Source organism: Neoarius graeffei, chromosome 15 (assembly GCF_027579695.1).
Source record: "Neoarius graeffei isolate fNeoGra1 chromosome 15, fNeoGra1.pri, whole genome shotgun sequence".
In the NCBI taxonomy this organism is placed as follows: Eukaryota; Metazoa; Chordata; class Actinopteri; order Siluriformes; family Ariidae; genus Neoarius; species Neoarius graeffei.
This window is the reverse complement of record NC_083583.1, coordinates 25,526,465-25,548,777: the sequence shown is the minus strand read 5'-3', so window position 1 is coordinate 25,548,777 and position 22,313 is coordinate 25,526,465. Positions and strand designations below refer to the sequence as shown.

The 22,313-nt window shown below is 42.5% G+C and overlaps 1 protein-coding gene across 3 annotated transcripts in view; it reads left to right on the top strand.

Annotated features, from left to right (window-relative positions):
- Positions 1-22,313, top strand: part of furina (furin (paired basic amino acid cleaving enzyme) a) — a 153,650-nt gene that overhangs the window by 116,734 nt on the left and 14,603 nt on the right. For all 3 annotated transcript variants that reach the window (XM_060941075.1, XM_060941076.1, XM_060941077.1), the window contains exons 7-14: positions 5,538-5,626; positions 10,703-10,875; positions 14,810-15,022; positions 17,041-17,141; positions 18,639-18,742; positions 19,144-19,261; positions 21,375-21,554; positions 21,723-21,847. In XM_060941075.1, coding sequence (XP_060797058.1) covers positions 5,538-5,626; positions 10,703-10,875; positions 14,810-15,022; positions 17,041-17,141; positions 18,639-18,742; positions 19,144-19,261; positions 21,375-21,554; positions 21,723-21,847 — 1,103 coding nt within the window. The remainder of the gene's footprint in view (positions 1-5,537; positions 5,627-10,702; positions 10,876-14,809; positions 15,023-17,040; positions 17,142-18,638; positions 18,743-19,143; positions 19,262-21,374; positions 21,555-21,722; positions 21,848-22,313) is intronic.

Sequence of the window (22,313 nt, the reverse complement as noted above, 5' to 3'; positions counted from 1 at the left end):
GCCATCCGCCGTTGCCAGCTAAAACTCTATAGTTCAAAGAAGAAGCCGTATCTAAACATGATCCAGAAGCGCAGACGTCTTCTCTGGGCCAAGGCTCATTTAAAATGGACTGCGGCAAAGTGGAAAACTGTTCTGTGGTCAGACGAATCAAAATTTGAAGTTCTTTATGGAAATCAGGGACGCCGTGTCATTCGGACTAAAGAGGAGAAGGACGACCCGAGTTGTTATCAGCGCTCAGTTCAGAAGCCTGCTTCTCTGATGGTATGGGGTTGCATTAGTGCGTGTGGCATGGGCAGCTTACACATCTGGAAAGACACCATCAATGCTGAAAGGTATATCCAGGTTCTAGAGCAACATATGCTCCCATCCAGACGACGTCTCTTTCAGGGAAGATCTTGCATTTTCCAACATGACAATGCCAAACCACATACTGCATCAATTACAGCTTCATGGCTGCGTAGAAGAAGGGTCCGGGTACTGAACTGGCCAGCCTGCAGTCCAGATCTTTCACCCATAGAAAACATTTGGCGCCTCGTAAAACGGAAGATACAACAAAAAAAGACCTAAGACAGTTGAGCAACTAGAATCCTACATTAGACAAGAATGGGTTAACATTCCTATCCCTAAACTTGAGCAACTTGTCTCCTCAGTCCCCAGACGTTTACAGACTGTTGTAAAGAGAAAAGGGGATGTCTCACAGTGGTAAACATGGCCTTGTCCCAACTTTATTGAGATGTGTTGTCATGAAATTTAAAATCACCTAATTTTTCTCTTTAAATGATACATTTTCTCAGTTTAAACATTTGATATGTTATCTATGTTCTATTCTGAATAAAATTATATGGAATTTTGAAACTTCCACATCATTGCATTCCATTTTTATTTACAATTTGTACTTTGTCCCAACTTTTTTGGAATCGGGGTTGTACATCCCTTAAAATTTGTCACATCGCCCACCACTATGTCACACTCTGTATTGGTAGCTATGTGTAAATCTATATTATTAGCATATACAAGCTGACACACGTTATAAACAGTGGGGTACTGTTTCAGTCAACTTGATTGTGATGTCGTCCTTTTAAAACACATACTCCTCACATATAGTATGGTAAGGTTTCAGTTTAACATAAAATGAGTTCATAACAAACCTAGGGAACTCCTGAGTGGTGCAGATGTCTCAGCTTTCGCCTTGTTGTTGGGCAGATTGCAATCTTGACTCTTGACAATTGCATAACCATCCGTGGCTGGATGTCCTTGAGAGTATAATTGGTCCTGCTTTCTGGGTGGAAATGATGGCCTTGTTTCCATCTTTGTGTTGATTAGCGTGACACGAGCCAGTCGCATAAACGGAATAGGGCAGTTGGTGCTCTCCTTCAAGTCTATTCAACAGCACCATGATGGTTGCACTTGAAGTGGCTTCATAGGCACTTTTAGGCTACATCCACACGACAACGGCAACGAGATTTTATAAAAAAAATCGCGTCCACATGGGCAACGGATCAGTAAAATATCAGGTACATATGGCAACGCAACGCTTGCTGAAAACGATGCAATACACATGCCACACCTCTACGTGCGCTGTAAGACGGTCCCATCGGAGACACCAGAACAATAGAAGAAGTAGGACGCATGTGCATAAACCCCTTCTACCCGGTGTGAAGCACTCTCAGGAACAAACACACAACAAGAAGAAGAAGATGGCTGCGACTACGCGAGGAAATCGTGCCTTCTGTGTGTACAAATTAGTTTTATTAGTGTGCATAGTTTTATCTAACTTAATTTTCTTATTGTGTGTGAACATTTTGAAAAGCATTTTTATATAATTTATATAACGTTTTATATTGTGTGTGAACATTTTGAAAAACAGTCTTATCCAATAAAAAAAAGAAATTCAAGAAATGGTTCAGTTACATGTTAATTTAAAAGAAAAGCTGTATACAAAAGTGAATGCAATGCAGTGGTTCATACAAAACAGCGAGAGTGCTGCTTGTTCTAGTCATGTGGTTGTGACGTCATCATAAACAAATCTGTTCTACTCATCCAGACAACTTCGCAACGGCGCCATTGCCAGATTTTTCCACTCTGGAACCCGTTCTCAAAAAATATCGTTGTGGGGCACCCAAAACGCCGGTGCCGTGTGGACGCCAGGCCGAAACGATAAACAATTTTATCAGATTCACCTGAATCCGTTGCCGTGTGGACAGCCTCTTAGACTGAACAGTTCTTGGGTCTCTACTGAGAGGAGCTATCCCCTGAGGAGCTTCCCCAAGAACTACATACCTTCAAGGGTTTTTTTTTGGTGCGCACGCATTTACATCGCCAGTCGGAACGATGAGACGTAAACCAGTTAACGGTGACTATAGCGATGTCACTAGTTTGTTGCTTTCATATGAATGTGCGCCTTGTTCACCAGTGTTCTTGTTTTGCTGTGAAAACATGGAACGGCCAATATTAGGGTTTAAACTTGTCCATTTTCGTGTGTTATGTTTGGGTCACCTGTTTCTATAGAAACGGATCATTCCACTGCACTGTAGAATGGAGAGATCTGGAAGTGTTCCGTGCTGACGGTAAATTCTTTATTTTACATTATAAACAGCAAATTCGTGGCGGAAAATAGTGATGGCTTAAAATGTTTACCCAACGCGTTAGTGTGGATTAATATTTTATAGGCTAAGGGTTTTCTTACATGATGGCTATTAAAAAAAAAACATTTTAGTTTAAGATTTTTATATTTCAAACTTCAATTCAAAATCGCACTGTTTCCTCTGTCACATGTAGGCTCAATAAAGCCTGAACTTCACTGTCGGTCTATTTGTCAGCGTGGGGGTGTGGGGTTTCTTCCACCTCCCTTTCTTCCCCAGTTTTATTTATTTTTATATAACACAATATAGCAATTAGGGCAGCATGGTGGTGTAGTGGTTAGCGCTGTCGCCTCACAGCAAGAAGGTCCGGGTTCGAGCCCCGTGGCCGGCGAGGGCCTTTCTGTGCGGAGTTTGCATGTTCTCCCCGTGTCCGCGTGGGTTTCCTCCGGGTGCTCCGGTTTCCCCCACAGTCCAAAGACATGCAGGTTAGGTTAACTGGTGACTCTAAATTGACCGTAGGTGTGAATGTGAGTGTGAATGGTTGTCTGTGTGTCAGCCCTGTGATGACCTGGCGACTTGTCCAGGGTGTACCCCGCCTTTCGCCCGTAGTCAGCTGGGATAGGCTCCAGCTTGCCTGCGACCCTGTAGAACAGGGTAAAGCGGCTAGAGATAATGAGATGAGACTAATGGCAATCGGCTAACGTTTTACATGGATTTTTAAAACTGGTGGTTGCTGGTGTTGCATAATGCAGCTTGATTGGCTCATGTCGTTGACCCATCATCTGAACCAATCACTGTACACTTGTCACTCACTGTTCCTCTTGTGCTGGGAGAGTACCTACCTTGAAATAGGAGCTGAAATAGACCCTCAAAACAGCATAGAACTATAATTGTTCTCAGTTCCTGCAGGGTGGACATGCAAAAAAAAAAAGGGGGAACTTTCTCCAACCGTTCTAAGAACTTTGGAAAAAGTAACTTCTGGTCCAAAAGCGCCTAATGTGTCTAAGAATTGTACACTAGCTGTCACTCTGTTGGATTAGTAGTGGCCTTGCTGTAGGCAGAGATCAAGTTGGCATTTGCTCTCAACACTGGCAAATTCTTAGCAATACAGTCTCGAGCACCTGCATTCTCTCAGACCTGGAGATAAGCTTCTCACAAATTGTACACGTTTACAGATGTTTATGCAGGCTGGCTGATTCTGGAGAATTCCGTTTAAATTATGAAACTGAAAACCCTTGCCTAAGGCACTCAGTTGTCACAGTAGAAAGAATGAACGCCGTAATGCACATTTTATTTGTTCATTTATCAGACTGAGCTGAAAAAGTTTTGAATAACTTTTAAAGACTGAGACAATTTTGAAGATTGATTTATTGACTGCACTTTCTGCTTTAGCTAGTATCATGTTTTATACATTATTTTAAATGACTTATCTCGTCTTATCCAAAACTGTAAAATCTGTGCCATGGACATTTGGTTCTGTCCCATGACGACGCTTAAGGGTGTTTCATAGTGAAGTGAAATATGCCTGTGGAATTGATCTGACCTGACCTTAGCTTTTTTTTTTTTTAAGACCTGGCGTCTGTAGGGGTTCCCCGGGTTGATCTGTTCTATAGTCTGAGTGAGTGTGCAAATTTTACTCTTAACCTTGGGCTCTTCCTCAGAAAATCTGCTGCCTCAGTTGCTTTCCTGTTTATAGGACTTGCAAGTCCAGTATACGATTACAGCTGTATTTTAAAGGAACAAGAAGCATTTTAAGCTTGGCTTATTGATCACATTAATATGTTGCTACAGCCAGTAACCTGTACACTTGACCAATACTGTAGGAAAAGTGATAGTGTGTCCTGGCAGTAAGTATTCCACCCTCATTGCTCTTGTTTGTTCTCTTGTACCAAAAGCCTTTACTGCTGGTTGAATTGCAATACCCCTTCACCTTTTGGCTCTTGTACCTCCTCACCCCAGCGTGTTTTGCTTTAGTCACTCGGGGCATCTTGTCAGAGCAGTGGGACATCTTGTCATAGCAAGTCCATTGACCCATACAATGAATTCTGGTGAAGCCCTGTAGAACACAGCAAATGTGGCATGTGCTAAACTCTCCATTAGCAGGACCTCGACTAACAATTTGGTGTAGAATCAGTTGACAGAAGGATCACTGTACAATTTCTCAGGCTGTGCTTTAAAGTGGGCTTGTCTAATGCGTATTATGTAAGGGATACTATACAGCTGGCCAGTCATGATTGCGTAATAAACCCTGAATCACCCTGAAAAGGGTTTATTTTGCAATAGTGACTGGCTCACTGTATTATCCCACAGCTACTTTTGAAAGAAATCAATAACTTGACACACAATATGAAGCTAAATTTTTTTTTTTTTTTTTTTATTGCGTCCGCTGATGACATGGTCCGTAGCATGCTATACAGAATAAGACGGAATTAAGTCAGAAATGAGTATTCAACAAAGCCATATAATGACAAATAAAACCCTAACACAAAACAACCTTTTGTTTGATCAGTGATTTTCTTTGTAGTTTCTCTTGATTGAAAGTGCTCTTTCTGATCAGCAGTAGGGTGTGCGAGTAAAGCTTCCTGATGCCTACATAAATCTAATTTGGATTTGGATGCCCTTGCTATAGAAAAATGTATGCAGGCAGGAATGGCTTACTCTGCTTTTCATTTCTTGACGTGAGCAAAAAACGAGCCAATTACCTGTCGGGGTGGGTTTATTGTTTCTTCTTCATTCGGCCAACACGCACCACTACAATAAATGTGGTAAATAACTAGGCTGATTATTTTAATGGTATTCTACAGACTGCATAACAATCTAATTTATGTACTCCTTAAGTTAAAGATTGAATATCTGTTGTACTGTGCCTTTGAGTCCCTCTTTTATGTAGCCCTTAATTTGTGGAATGAATGCAACTAATTTTTCTCTTACCCTTTTCCGTTTCTCCTTTGACAGACACGGCACACGATGTGCTGGAGAGGTGGCTGCTGTTGCCAACAATGACATCTGTGGTGTTGGTGTAGCCTACAATGCCAAGATTGGAGGTGAGTCTGCCCGCCCCCCCCCCCTTTTTTTTTTTTTTTTTTTAAATAAAGACTGGTGCGCGCATCTGGTATTGGTCACTGCCAATACTGATAATTCACAACCTATTTAGTAATCAGGGACATGATCAGTGACTGTACTGATGCATCCCGAATGTTCACTTTTTAATGTGATCATGTTTTTGTTCGAAACACCTGAATCTTTATTCTAAACCAAGGGCACTTCTGAATCTAGAACAAAAGTTATTTTGAGCATTAGCAAGATTTTCAGCCTTGCTACGGTAGTGGAATATTGCAATTTACTTTCGCAGAGCCCCAGCGTCAGCCCAGCTGAACTAGAGATTTGTGTGCAAGCATTTGTAATCCTTTTAAATGTTTCATCCTATTCTGTGCATATCTTTATCTCTGTGCTCCCCGTCTTGTTTGAGCTCTGGGACCCGGCGTAATCCTTCAGTTCAACACTGGATGGAGGATATCCAGTGCTTTGCGTCCACAGGGGATGAGCGTGAAACTGTTTGAATCTTACTCTGTGAATCTTGGCTTGCAACTGGCAATAGTCCATAAGCAGGGTGGTTTCTTCTGCCCTGCCCCAAAACCCCACACTCCCCACTTCAGGTGTGACATGCCACAATGAATAGGACACAGGAGCAGCAGCCATTTGTTAGTTGTTTTGGTTCAACAGGTTTCAGTTACTTTAAGAAGAAGAAACCTTTGTCACATGCACACTTCAAGCACAGTGAAATTCATCCTCTGCATTTAATCCATCTGAAGCAGTGAACACACGCACGCGTACTCGGAGCAGTGGGCAGACACACCAGAGCACCTGGGGAGCAGTCAGGGGTCAGGTACCTTGCTCAAGGGCACCTCAGCCCAAGGCCGCCCCACATCAACCTAACTGCATGTCTTTGGATTGTGGGGGAAACCAGAGCACCCGAAGGAAACCCACGCAGACACAGGGAGAACATGCAAACTCCACACAGAAAGGCCCTCGCCGGCCGCTGGGTTTGAACCCGGAACCTTCTTGCTGTGAGGCGACCGTGCAAACCACTACGCCACCATGCCGCCAAAGGGTGTTTGAGGAGGTTCATGGTGTGCATGAACAATAATACATCTTGAGGAAAATTTCTTTTGGTATTATGAAATTATAAACAAGCTGTTTTAACAAAACTCAAACGTCTCATTCACAGACATGTAAATAAATGACAGCTCGGAAAGTCCTGAACACATCATCTTGCAGAATATGGGCATATTTTAGCTGAGCCACACATTTTGCAAGCTAGTGGTGAATATCTTGACGAGCAAGGCTTGAAATATGCTGGGGGGGGGGGTTCCCTCAGCTCAGAAATCAAGACTAAAGAGCTTGTGCAGCAGCTTGGTAAAGTGGCTTTAAAATGGTTGTCTTCAGGTACTGGATTCTCCCCCCAAACTACAGTAACAGCCTTATTTTAATGCCCCACTTGAGACTTTTTTAGAATCTTTTTCGCAGTTATTTCCTGCACGGAACATCTCGGGCCATCCTCTTTCAATTTGCTTTTAGGTCATGGAACAGTTCCTTCCCCACTTTTGAATCTTGTGCATATGTTCAGGCTCCTGCTTAGCCATAACTCGTGTGGCAAAACGGGGCACAGTCTTCTGTCACTATGGGGAAGCCATTAGGAAAAACTTTTACTCCGTTATCCACTCTGCCCCCTTGCTTCTGTGTAACAGAGCGCCGCCTCCTATTAGCTTTCACATAGGAATCAGCAGCTGTTAAGCAGCCATACTTTGTGTTCCTTCGTCTCCTCTGTAGGGGAAACTTTCACCGAATAGGCTTCTCTTCTAAATGGGCTGGGACAGGAAATTGAATGTGAAGAGAAGATCTGAGTGAGACCAGAAGGCCTGCTTTGGCGAACTGACCCAAAGCGATGGCTCAGCCTGCCTTCTGTTAAGGGAAGCCCCAGCATGAGTAGGCCATGCTCCGATTTAGGTACTTCACTGCCAGCACTCATTAAGCAAACATATTTGCTTGGAGGGCTTTCTGCTGTTCCATGTGGCTTGGTAACAGAAAAGTCGTCCTCTGGACCGTGTATATATACAATTTTCTCTAAGGAGTCATGGCTCCCTTTCTCAGTGTTTTGAAGATTTTTGGTTTTTAGACACATGGCTTAAGCTGGTATGTGGCTGTGATCTTCAGTTTAACTGCTGGTTTCTCTGTAGTAGTGTGACAGCTTTGGGTTTTAATAAGATTACTCAGAACTTGAAAGTTCTCAATTTTTGTTTGCGTGGGAGCCAGTATGAGGGAATTATGAGTGGCCTTACCTCCATGACTTTCAAAGAGCCGAGCCATGTTGTGAAAAAGAGTCATTGAGCTCCCTTTTTCCCCCCCTCCCTGTGCTTTAACTTTTGGGCATTTGGGGGAATTCTGTAGTTTCTTACCCCAAAAGGTAAACCTTGCATATTTGATCCAAAAATCAGTTTTACTCAAGTGCAGTTGACATTTTTAGACCGTGAGGCCTTGCCGCCTTTCCAGGCATCCCATAAGAATTGAGGTTCTCTCTTTACAGAGGAGTGGAAACTGAGGAGTTCTTCATTGTTTGACTTCTAAAAAGGGATACCTGACAGCAGTGAGGAAAGAAGATGGATATCACCTCTGAATGAACTCAAGGATTGAGTAGGATTCTGGTCCCTGTCCTTTTCTCTTTTTAAAGATCTTTTGCTTTGTAATCTGTCTAATCTCTGCAGACATCTTTTTGCATTATACTGAAGCAACTATAATCCTCTGTCTGGAACCTCTTTTCATCAATTGTTGAACCCTGGGGTGGTTTCATGTTCAGATGATTTTATGTGCCTCTTCCCCACCCTGGGTTTTCCATTGTCATGGCAATCCATAAAAAGTTTATGATCATGACCTTTATTTCTAAGCAATCTAAGCAGCAGTAATGATTTGTCTTTGTGGCTGTCAGGTCAGTTTATTTGTATAGCACTTTTAACAACGGACATTGTCACAAAGCAGCTTTACAATTAAAAAAAAAAAAGACTTTAAACACAAATTTATTAAGGATGAAATGAGTTTATTTATCCCTGAGCAAGCTTGGGATAATGGTGGCAATGAAAAACTCCCTCGGACAACACGAGGAAGAAACACTGAGGGGGAACCAGACTCAGAAGGGAACCCATCCTCATTTGGGTGAGACCAGATAGTGTAATTATAAATAACTCTTATAACGGTGTCCTATATTGTTGCAAAGTACAACTGTGCAACCAGGAAATTCATTGTTTTAACATGAAGTCAGTTTTGTTGAACTTATCAAGTATTCTTTGATGGAGACTTGAGTGCAAAACTGTTCATGACGACTGCAGTCTGAGGCCAAGTTTACATTAGACCGTATCTGTCTCGTTTTCTTCGCGGATGCACTGTCCGTTTACATTAAAACGCCGGGAAACGGGAATCCGCCAGGGTCCACGTATTCAATCCAGATCGTGTCTGGTCCGGTGCTGTGTAAACATTGAGGATACGCTGTGCTGAGCTCTAGCTGGCGTCGTCATTGGACAACGTCACTGTGACATCCACCTTCCTGATTCGCTGGCGTTGGTCATGTGACGCGACTGCTGAAAAACGGCGCGGACTTCCGCCTTGTATCACCTTTCATTAAAGAGTATAAAAGTATGAAAATACTGCAAATACTGATGCAAATACTGCCCATTGTGTAGTTATGATTGTCTTTAAGCTTGCCATCCTTCCACTTGCAAGTGGTAAGTGACGCGCATGCCCGATATGCACTGAGATCACACACACAGCGGCTCAGTCCCGAATCACTGCTTGTGTGCTTCACTCGCGCGCTCTGTGAGCTGCGCAGGGCCGGAGTGCGCACCCTCCAGAGGGCACTCGCTGTTCAGGGCGGAGTGATTTGGAGCACAGGATGCCTGCGGAGCCGAGCGTATCCGTGTATTGGCGTTGCTGTGTGCACGCGAATCGTGTATTGGCGTTGCTGTGTGCACACTAATCGTTTTAAAAATGTTAATCTGATGATCCGCTGATACGGTCTAATGTAAACCCCACCTGAAAGTTATCACGGCAGTTGTAGTCCTCAGCCATCATAAAGTTAAGTGTCCAGAGCCATTTTCCAAGTCCAACTTTCAACTGTCCATTTGGGGCCATCCTCCATGGGAGTAATGTGATGAGACTCCAGCCAGAAGTATGGCATCAGGTTGGATCAAGCAAGTCCAAAGAGCAGGAGAGGGTCACCATCACTGGTGGGGAAAGACCGAGAGAGACCAAGAGGAGGTTTTTGGGTATGCCCGTTGTCACTTGATTGTTAAAAACAGTATTCATTTTATGCTGAGTGCAAGCAGGAACTCTGGCAAGACTAACTATGACAGCATAACTAAAAGGGAGAGCCAGAAGGTAACAGGGACATGAAGCAGCCAGCCACTACACTGTCAACAAACAAGTGAACACGGGAGGGCAACAGCATCCATACATTCCAGTTTACCAAAACACACTATGCCCAAGGACCCTTCAGATCTACTCCTTTACCTAATAAGCTATTAACAAAAGGCTTGATTAAACGGATGCATGTTCAGCCTAGACTTAAACACTGAGACTGTGTCTGAGTACTGAATGCCACTTGGAAGGCTGTTCCATAACTGTGGGGCTTTGTAAGAAAAGGCTCTGCCCCCTGATGTAGCCTTTGCCATATGAGGTATCAACAGAGAGCCTGTACCTTTTTGATCTCAGTAGGTGTGACTGCTCATTAAAAAAAAAAAACAGAATTTTGCTTGGGTACTGTGGCATGAGACCATTCATATAGGTCAATAGCAGTATTTTATAATCAGTGTGAAATTTGATTGTCTATTGTATCTTTCTCTAGGGAAACAAAACAATATTAGTCTGGAATCAGTGGGGATCTTATCGTCTGTCATGTAAATGTGTTTTAAAGGTATGAAAAGCAAAAAAGAGAACCTTGCATTTGTTCTCTGGCAGTTTGGACACATGACAAGTATTCAGTTGTCACAGTTCTGTAATCTGATCCGTTGCTTACGAATTCAGGGTTTCAGGTAAAGTGCATGTGTCTCATCTTAGGAGTCTTTTCTTCTCAGGTGTGCGTATGTTGGATGGAGAGGTGACCGATGTGGTGGAGGCGCAATCTCTCAGCCTCAACCCTCAGCATATAGACATCTACAGCGCTAGCTGGGGGCCTGAGGATGACGGCAAAACCGTGGATGGCCCTGCCAAGCTGGCAAAGGAGGCTTTTTTTCGAGGAGTAACCGAGGTCTGGGATATTGGACACACGCATGCATACATACATACATACTTACTCATTAGTGGTTTAATATTTTAATCTTTTACCAAGAAAATAAAAATTGTCTTTGAAAAGGTGCAGTAATTTTTGATTTCAGTGCTTTTCTTTTGTTCCAGTTCTAACTTGTTGTGAGTGATGAGCAGTACAAAAGTCCACTTTTACTCCTAATGCAACACTGACCTTCATAACTTTTAACTGTTACCATGGAAAACACCTTTCAAAGGCAGAAATGTGAAGTCCAAAATGTCAAGATTCTTTTTTTCTTGACAAGGAGAACGCTTGGTTTGGCTTCGATTGCCTTTAGTCAAAGTGGGGAGTAGCAGGCAGAGTGACGCTTGTTTAATTTAAATGTCACCTTAATGGTTGGGTGTTTTTTTGTTTTTTTTCTCTCCTCTTCCCCCCCACTAAGAAATCTTTATGCAGACTTTTCTGGAGTGTTAGCAGTTTAGAAGACCTTTATCTAATTACTCTGCAGGTATGTGTTAAATTGTCATAAAACCTAAGAGTAGAATTAAAGAAACCGTTCAGCAAAACAGTTGGGTGGATGGGTCCCCCTCTCGTCGTCTTTAGGACAAATGTAGTTGAAGCAAAACTCACACCTAATTTTTTTTTTTTTTTTTTTGCCTGATCAACCAGTCCTGCATGTGTATAGTGGTATGCAAAAGTTTGGGCACCCCTGGTCAAAATTGCTGTTACTGTGAATAGTTAAGCAAGTTGAAGATGAAATGATCTCCAAAAGGCATAAAGTTAAAAATGACTCATTCCCTTTATTTTAAGCAAAAACAATTTTTTTATTTTCATCTTTCACATTTTCAAAATGACAAAAAAGGAAAAGGGCCCGAAGCAAAAGTTTGGGCACCCTGCATGGTTAGTACCTAGTAACACACCCTTTGGCAAGTATCACAGCTTGTAAACACTTTTTGTAGCCAGCTAATAATCTTTCAGTTCTTACCTGGGGGATTTTCACACATTCGTCCTTGCAAAAGGCTTCCAGTTCTACAAGTTTCTTGGGCTGTTTTGCATGCACTGCTCTTTTGAGATCTATCCACAGATTTTCAATGATGTTTAGGTCAGGGGACTGTGAGGGCCAGGGCAAAACCTTCAGCTTGTGCCTCTTGAGGTATTCCATTGTAGATTTTGAGGTGTGTTTTGGATCATCGTCTTATTGTAGGACCCATCCTCTTTTTAACTTCAGCTTTTTTTTTTTTACATATGGTGTGATGTTTGCTTCCAGAATTTGCAGGTATTTATTCGAATCCATGCTTCCCTCGACCAATGAAATGTGCCCTGTGCCACTGGCTGCAACACAACCCCAAAGCATGATCGATCCACACCCATGCTTCAGAATTGGAGAGGTGTTCTTTTCCTGGAATTTGGCATCCTTTTTTCTCCAAACATACCTTTGCATATTGTGGCCAAAAAGTTCTATTTTGATTTCATCAGTCTGCAGGACTTTTTTCCAAAATGCATCAGGCTTATTTAGACGCTCATTTGCAAACTTCAGATGCTGAATTTTGTGGCTAGGACGCAGGAACGGTTTTCTTCTGATGACTCTCCCATGAAGGTCATATTTGTTCAGGTGTCGCTGCATAGTAGAACCGTGCACTACCACTCCAGTGTCTGCTAAATCTTTCTGAAGGTCTTTTGCAGTCAAATGGGGTTTTATTTGCCTTTCTAGCAATCCAACGAGCAGTTCTTTCAGAAAGTTTTCTTCATCTTCCAGACCTCGCCTTGATCCTCTACCGTTTCTGTTAACTGCCATTTCTTAACATTACAGTCTGAGGAAACAGCTACCTGAAAACACTTTGCTACGTTCTTGTAGCCTTCTCCTGCTTTGTGAGCGTCAATTATTTTATTATTCAGAATGCGAGGGAGTTGCTTAGAGGAGCCCATGGCTGTTGAGTTTAGGGACAAGTTTGAGGAGTCAGAGAATTTATACAGCTTTGAAATCTGCATTATCTGACCTTTCCTAACGAAGAATTTGAACAAGCCACAGCTCAAGAAGCTAATTAAGGTCTGGAACCTTGGTAAAAATTACCTGAACTCAAATGTGTTGGGGTGCCCAAACTTTCGCATGGTGTTCCTTTTCCTGTTGGTGATCAGTTCATCTTCTGCTCACTTAACTATTCACAGTAACAGACATTTTCAGTAAGGGTGCCCAAACTTTTGCGTACCACTGTACATTTTGGTTTAAGCTATCGCTTTAATTTCAACCCTCCTCTATGAACACCCACGCGTTCACGCACTAAAATGTTCTTGGAGGGGTGTAACTGGCCTCGAGCCAGTAGACAGACAATAGGAGAGTGTAGGCCACTGTTGTCGGTGCAGACTGCATTGTGCTGCTCCGAGTATATAGACTGTTCAAAGCAAGAGTGTAGTATTGAATATAGGAAGAAAAATAGGTCCAGTACATTCATCCATTGAGTGTGGAGACTGACTGCTTACGAATTTAACAGTAAACCCTCCGAACCTGTGACATTATGTGAATAAAAGGTCAATAGCCTGAGTTTACCTTCAGATACTGCTTTTAATGTCTTGATACAGTCTCTGGAAGTGTACTGGACTGACTAGCGCTATTCTTTCAAAAGGTATTCCCTCAGTTGTTTTGATGATGCTAATAGTGCTGTCTAAAACCTCACTCCAAAAGTTCCTGGAAGTGTTCTGTTGGGTTGAGTTTATGTGACTGTGAAGGCCATAGCATGTGTGTTTTAAATCATTATCTTCATCAAACCATTCAGTGAGCCCTGATTGACCTGTGGATCATAAAAATAACCTTTTTAAAAATCATTTATTTGAGTTTTTACTTTGCATGGTGATGGAATTCATGTCTTTTTGTAAGACACTGATTAAATGTGCTGTTCACATTTATTAGCATTATGCATCTTGATATTGATTTTGTGGGCACTTTTAAGGTATTTTTGGGGGGGGGGGGGGGGGAATCTGTCTCAAAAAGCTGACCATTCATATGATTTCAAGGACTTGAATACCCACTTGTTTGATTTGTCAAATATTCATAGTGACTAAAGTATACAGGTGACTCCTGCAGAGATCGAGAATTTCACTTCTTAGCAGTGGCCCTGTTCACAAGGTAAACTTTTCGTCCATGAGCTCTGCGTTGTTCCTTCAATCATTTTGGCAGCGAGCACACCAGCTATTACCTTGTTAATCCACATTCCAAGTTTTCTCCACCTGGCTAGATCCATGAGCTCTGCCTTGTGCCAGTACTCGGATCTGTTTCAGGAAATGAGATTTGCGTTGCAGGATAAATCCTAAAGCAAACATGGTTGAAGCCTGGGGAAACACATGCAAAAAGAGGCCTGCAGTCCAGCAGGTGTGTACATGAACAAAAACTCTGAGCTCAATGAACTTTTTGCTGTACTGGACTTGAGCGGCGGTCGGGCGGGGGTGGTTGGAAGGCTTGTTATTGCTTTATTGTTGAGAACCTGACATACAGGAGATGGCTGTGCAAACGAAGCCTAATCAAAGATGATAAGCAAACAGCATCTGAATTGAATTATGGCATGTCTTTGCCTGAGACAGTTTGCTGAAATGAAAGCCATGTGGGATATTAAACTATATCCTGAAAACATGCCTCCTATATTTCTCCTTGTCATTTCAGCAACTTGCACATCACCTGATATTTGCAAGTTTGTCTTTTAAAATGTAAAACAGACCTAATTAACCTGAGGACATCTGCGTTGTTGTTATGGAACCATCTGCTGAGTGTTTTTTTTTTTTTGATTGCTGGGACCAAGGAGTTTTCCCAACAGCTTCAAATCGGAGAGCTCCAAACTGTAGTTAATCTTCTCCAAACAACATCAGACAGGCTTTGCAGGAGAAGCATTGAACATGGTGGTGTTGTGTGTTTGTTTATCTTGTGTGCGCGCATCCTTTTGTTATTCAGGGTCGCGGTGGGCGAGGCTCCATCTTTGTGTGGGCATCTGGTAACGGTGGCCGGGAGAAAGACAGCTGCAACTGTGACGGCTACACCAACAGCATCTACACACTTTCAATCAGCAGCAGCACACAGTACGGCAATGTGCCATGGTACAGCGAGGCCTGCTCCTCCACCCTCGCCACCACCTACAGCAGTGGAGGACTCAATGAGAAACAGATTGTGAGTGCATCAAGCCCCTGGGTGCACCACATAGCAATGCATGCCTCTCTAACCCAGATCATCTCTCTTGTTTTTTAGAGCAATACAGGTGTATTTCCTTTAAAGGAACAGTCCACCGTACTTCCATAATGAAATATGCTCTTATCTGAATTGAGACGAGCTGCTCCGTACCTATCCAAGCTTTGCGCGACCTCCCAGTCAGTCAGATGCGCTGTCACTCCTGTTAGCAATGTAGCTAGGCTCAGTATGGCCAATGGTATTTTTTGGGGCTGTAGTTAGATGCGACCAAACTCTTCCGCGTTTTTCCTGTTTACATAGGTTTATATGACCAGTGATATGAAACAAGTTCAGTTGCACAAATTGAAACGTAGCGATTTTCTATGCTATGGAAAGTCCGCACTATAATGACAGGTGTACTAACACCACCTGCGTGCTTTGACAGCACATTGATATCTGAGCTCCGTATCAATGCGCTGCCGAAGCGCGCAGAAGGTGTTAGTACGCCTGTCGTTATAGTGCGGACTTTCCATAGCATAGAAAATCGCTACGTTTCAATTTGTGCAACTGAACTTGTTTCATATCACTGGTCATATAAACCTATGTAAACAGGAAAAACACGGAAGAGTTTGGTCGCATCTAACTACAGCCCCAAAAAATACCATTGGCCATACTGAGCCTAGCTACATTGCTAACAGGAGTGACAGCGCGTCTGACTGACTGGGAGGTCGCGCAAAGCTCGGAGAGGTACGGAGCAGCTCGTCTCAATTCAGATAAGAGCATATTTCGTTATGGAAGTACGGTGGACTGTTCCTTTAAAGTAGCGAGTATATTTTAATATACAAAGCATGTGATTCCAGCTAATGTCACTTCACTGTCTAGTCTTTTTAAATTATCATCTTGTTACTGTCAGCATATTTGTAATATAAATGATTTTAAAAAGTCGCGATTGAGTAGTGATGTTCTGGTGGTTTCATAAACTACATTTAAATTGAGGTCAAGATGATAAAATGTGTAGCATGGGGCAAATTTAAAGAAGCCCTTGCATTTTGTGGGGAAACTGTGGATGGTATTTAACATGCTGGTTGTTAACATTGGAGCATGGCATAGTGAGAGACTGCAATGAGGAAAGCATGTGGTGGTGTGGCCTCAATTGATGGAGAGTGGATGCGTTTGCCCTTAGGGTCTGTATTGTGTTTCATAATGCTGTATCCACTGCCAAAGCACTTTTCCAGACCTTCAAACCCCGTCTTTGGTGTGCAGACTGAAGCTTTGTACTGCAAGTTTTCATTTTGAGACAAAGCAGTAACCTCATACTGTAATCGCACCGGTTTTGCCATCATTCTTTTGAGCTTGTTTTCAGTTTCCTTTGTTAGTTTTACTATAGCGCACATTTTCTCATAATGTTAGATGACTCAGCATTACGTTTTTTTCAAAATGTCACTTCGCAGATGCTCAGATTTCAACAATCATTTTTTTTTTCCCCCTGTAGGCTTTAGTTTGACGTGGGCCTATGTTTTCATGCAGTGACAGGCAATCCTCCCCTTTCTCCTGCTCTCTAATGCGTCCATTTTGAATGAAGGAGAGCGAATTGCCACGTTCTCCCCCTCTGAGCTGTCATTCAGCTGCTCAGCAATTTTTAGCACTTAGCCTCAATCTGAGCCGCTCTGTCTCAGTCAGTGCACCTCCTGGGATGCCTGTGTCATGAACCATTCCAGATTCTCTCTCTCACTTTCTCGCTGTCTTATTTTCTCTCTGTCTGCCACTATTTCTCATCCCTTGCTGTTCCTTACACCTGTCACCTTAGCCCTAAAGGCTAATTATGCTGCCTCAAGCCTTGAAATGCACAACTGGTTCCAGAGCTTATGCAAGTTGAGGTGCATCTTTATGCAGATATGCAGTGCAGCCACTCTTCACCCCACAGTCTTTATTTGATCCTAGAGTTTCTAAAATGCTTAGAGACTTAAACATCGAGCTCTTGATTATTAAATGATGTCTTAAATGTTCCCTCCTAAACCCAGATCACTACAGACCTGAGACAGAAGTGTACAGACTCCCACACAGGCACCTCCGCTTCAGCTCCTCTGGCTGCAGGCATCATAGCCCTCGCCCTGGAGGCCAAGTAAGTGAGACCAACCCCAGCTAATTACAGTTGGACTTAGGACCATATCATTATACACCATCAAAACATGTGCACTATGATGATGTGGCTATGTTGTGATCATTGTTTTAGTGCCTTCTAAACAAACAGTGCCAGGAATTATTGTACTCCAGAATGTCACTAGAGTAGACGTATAGCTATGTTGCACTTTATTAATGGACGGTGTTTTCTTGAAACATTTTCAAATGGTGTTTACACAGCAAATTCCTCAGTGTTGAATTAACACTTTGAGTTAATTTGTGTCCAATTGGACATGTATAAACGCAGTAGGGTGTTAAATCAACACACTGGTGGTTAATTCAACACTGGGGATTTTGCTGTGTATGTTGCGGTTGTGCAAAACCGCCGCATATACAGCAATGGTTTTTGTGGAGATCAAGCATTCATGCAGCTTTAATTCTGGGTTACGCCTCCCAATCCAAGGTAATATTTGTAGAACACTTGTAACAATAGACATGGTCACAAAGCAGCTTTACAGAAATCTAGATGTCAATTTTAAAAACTGCTTTCAGGAAGTGACCTTTTAAATATAAAAAAAAAAATGGATGTGAAGAATATCCTTACGCACATGGCAATTACTGACGCACTATGATGGAGTTGCAACAAACGCCGTTGTGTGAATCAGCAGCGTGACTGACTGTGGGTAGCTCAGCTATAGGAAATAATTCATTTCTTGGAAACCATTTCTTTCTAGCGCCTTATATGGGCATTTGAATATACATTTTTGTGGTGTGGTTTTTGTTGTTAAATTATTCTTGTGGGAAAACTTGAATTTTATAAGACCAGTAATGTGGTTAAGTATTTTTTTTATCATACTTTTTTTTTTATAAAAAAGAATGTTTACACATCCTGTACAACTGTTAAGAGATTTTATGTTGATTTTTAAAATGATAAAAAAAAAAACCCCGGCTCTATGCCTGCTCTGTTGACTGTAAGAAAAACAGAGTTCTTGTACTAGAGGTTCAGGATTCAGCAGGAAGCACAAGACGTCACAGCTGTAGCATTTAACCACAAAGTGTTGCTAACTCTGAAAGTGTCATGTTTGTGGCTTGGTTTTGAAGACAGTTTGGGCTTCTGGTAGAATACTGTTAGAACACCCTAAATGAGCAGCGTGGTTCACTGGGATTGTAACACAATTGTCATTTCTAGCATTACCTGAAGTTCTGCTCACAAAATGCCAGTCAGTTAGAGGAACTGCTTGATCCTTTTGCTAAGTTTCAGACTTGACCTTTTCAGTCGCCTGCCCATGAGCTACAGTGTAATCATCCCATTTTCCTATATTTAGTTGTCTGTAGCTTTTAATAAGTAAAACGGACTCGTCACCTGTGAGAGCCTTTGAACTGCAGGTGAAATTTCACCCGGCCTGCCACTTAATACAATTCAATTAAAGACTGGAGTTGTTGGAAAAGATGAGGTTGGCTCTAATGGATTTTATTTTTTATTTTTTGGTCTTGACAGTAAAAACCTGACATGGAGGGACATGCAGCACCTGGTTGTGAGGACCTCTAACCCAGCTCACCTGATCACTAACGACTGGAAGACTAATGGGGTTGGACGCAAAGGTACTGACATGCAGCTTGTGCTTTTCTCTCATCAGCTTGTGCACTGTTTATTCTGCGCTTGAGCTCTGCAGGCAAGTGTGGTGCGTTGCCAGTCAATGAAGCGATGTTCATTATCCCAATCAAGAGTACATTTCAATTCCTCCTGTGTCTCATAATGTCATTGAACCTTTGGGCCCTTATTAAACTGGACTGCATGGAATTGCCAGGATGCTGTCAGCAGTATTGATCGATCTCTCTCTCGTGCCCCCCCCCCCATCTTTTTTTCCCCTTCTCCTCCTTTGTCTGTCCTCATCTGCTATTTGTTTATATTGCCCATCTCTTTTCTTATTCATATCTTTCACCATCTTTCTGTACCTGTCCATCTCTTTACATCTATATGTCTCTCCTTGTCTCTTCTTCAGTAAGCCACTCGTATGGGTATGGCCTGCTCGATGCTGCTGCCATCGTGGCCCAGGCTAAGAATTGGACCAATGTAGGCCCTCAGCAGAAGTGTGTCATCTCCATGGTGTCTGAGCCCAGGTTAGTCTTTCACTCAAAGCAACACGCTAATAAAGACCCCCAGTAAAGCCTAGCATATTTATAACTGAGGAAAGGTAATGGGCAGTGGTGTCAAACTTGCAGCCCACATACCACAAAATTTTCTAAGCCGGCCCGTCAAATGAATTTATTAAAAATCATTTTCTGAACCCTAATTGTATTGAAAGGTTTGAAAAAGGACTTGTTTATTATTCCACTAGGGGGCAACATAAACACGGGCATGTCAATACAGTGACCAAATGTGCTAAACAAGCAGTAGTAAGATAAAAATGTTGAGCTGTAACCAGGTTGCTGTCCAAAAAAAAATTTCGGGGGGGGTGTTAATGAATTGCAGTTGCAAGGGGTGGGTGTTTTTGAATGTTTTATTTTTTTTTTTTTAATAAAAAAAAAGTCCAGCCTGCTTGACATTGGATTAAGTGTAATGTGGCCCATTACCTAAAATGAGTTTGACACGCCAGCTTTAGCATGTTGTCTGTGCTAACATATGGCTCACAGGCTTGTTTGATATTCTTTGCATCTTTTGCTCTTGGGATTTCTCATGAATAGCCAGATTTTAATAGGAAGTGAGCATTATTCTGACAAGCAACACTATGGTGGGTTTGATGACGCGTCTCATTCACAGTCCATGTGAGTGCAGACTGAACCGCTCTGCTGAGTTTGATGTTCCGTCATGGGGGCCTGTAGAGCATGTCTAAAGGAAATAATTACTTGCAGATGAGCTTGTATACCACACTCATGTCGCTGCTGACAATCGCACACTCCTCCAAATGCCTCTCTTCTTTATGTACACAAGCCCTCTTGAGAGCTCCTGCTCTTTTCATCTCCCTCTCCCCTTTAGTTCCCTCACATTATAGAAAAGATCAGAGGGCTTTGGAATGAAGCCCAGTTGAGCATGCTGGTTAGTATGGTCACAGTGCTGGAGCTGGTCTATCTGAGCTTGGTGATTACGAGACATTTCTGCATTGATCCCAACATTAAACCCAGACTGCAACTCCTGAACTGTTTTTGACATGCATGTTTGTGCAAGAATTTTAGTTCTGTCTGCTATCTCATGGATGATGGGCACGGTCGTTAGCTTTATGTTGAGCCCTGGCCCTGCTTTCATGGATAGGACCGTACTGTTCTAAGCTCCTTACAGGATTTGCGGTGGAGTGTAGGGAACCTGGTCGCCGGCTTACAGTGGCACAAACAAGCTCTCTCGCTGGGAAAGCTTATCATGGTCTTAAAGTTTAATGTGGTGTCTGTTCTAGGCTTTCGTGTGCTTCTGTCCTTGTTATTGTCCAGGCCACAATGGCCCAGTTCTGGTTCTTGTGGGGTCCCCCCCGGTGGCTTTAGGGGAAAAGCACTTGGCCGTGGAAAAGACTCTGGAAAAATCAGTTGGTGGTCTGATTTTAGACAGGGTTTAGATTTTCTACCGATAACTGTAGTGATTCTAAGTTACACTTGGATTGCATATTAGCCATGTCATTTTATTGTTCCAAAAGTGAAAGCAGAATGGACAAAACGTTTTTGTGCCTTGCAGAGAATATAGATGATTATTGAATATTGTAGGCTGCAATGATGCAAGTATTATGTTGCTACAGACCTTGACATAAATACTGAATTCCTATGCATTTGTTACCAAAAAAGTGTTCAACTAATCTCTTCAGTGGAAACAGTAATGATGTATTATTTTTCAAGATTATATGCATGAATTTTTTTGGGGGGGGACATGCATTGATGCATTTTAACCTTTCTCTATCTTGGGAGGCCAACAAAGGAAAGGATCAAATGTGCAGCTTGCTGAAAGCACAGAATTGGTAAATTCAAGTGCAAAAAAAAAAGTATATGACTTTGTAGCACTGACTTTGTGGGGGTGGAGGGGGTGGTATCTTAATTTCTGTTTGAATTGCATCACTGATTGTAGTCTAATTGAAAATGGATTACGGCACAGTTTTGTGCAATTACCAAACTGGGTTAATTTTATTAGCATGGCTAAGTGTAATTAGGGAAAGGACAAGTTGCTGTGACTTTCAGCATCCGGCAGTTCACCAGTGTTTTGCGGGGGTACTGTTACAGAATACACTCATCTAAGACATTGTGCTTTTCTTTTCAGCAACATTGGGAGCCACCTGGTGATCACCAAGAGTGTGGATGCATGCTTTGGCAAGCCCAATTTTGTGAGCTCTCTGGAGCATGTCCAAGCCCAGCTCACACTGTCCTACAACCGTCGTGGAAACCTGGCCATCTATCTGATCAGCCCACAAGGCACCCGTTCGACTCTGCTCGCCCCGAGGTGAGGGGTTATGAACTACTCTGCTTACCTTTTATATCCAACGTGTGAAGTATTTGGGCATAATGTTTTCCTTCCTTCCTTTTAGCAGACCCACTGTTGTGTGGGTTCTATGCTGGTTGTCCCTCTCGCTCCAATTACAGACGACTATTTCTGTCTTTTGTCCTTCAGACCTCATGACTATTCCTCTGAAGGCTTCAACGACTGGGCCTTTATGACCACCCACTCATGGGATGAAGACCCTCAGGGCAAGTGGACTCTGGAAATTGAGAATGTGGTTGGAACCAGTGACTACGGTAACTCCATATTAATATCCTCTCCCTCAAGTTGTTTTTTTATACAGTCATTAATGCATGCAGAAAATGGGGCAGACGTTTTGGCTGAAGCGAGGAGTCTCGCTTCTTGAGTTCCAGTGGGCTGCATAACTTTGCAATTGTAACTAAGAATTTAACAATGCTTCACATTTTTCGCATAAACAGAGGGCTTGGACTGTGGCAAGGTTTTCCCTTTTTTGTCAAGGTCAAAAGAATTGAGTGGTGCTTTGTTTGGCTATCCTAGAGATTTTTTTTTTTTAAATGAGAAGAGAATAGGCTACATCATGGCCAAACTTGATGCTGGGCTTGTGGTGTTTATAGCAACAGTTAACAAATCTTTAGTTAACACGGTCAGTTTATTGACGCTTCCAGACAAGGCTTTCTGTTTAGAGTATGTGATTATTTGTTGCACCTTTTGCATTCCCTCATGTTCTTTTGAAAATCTTTC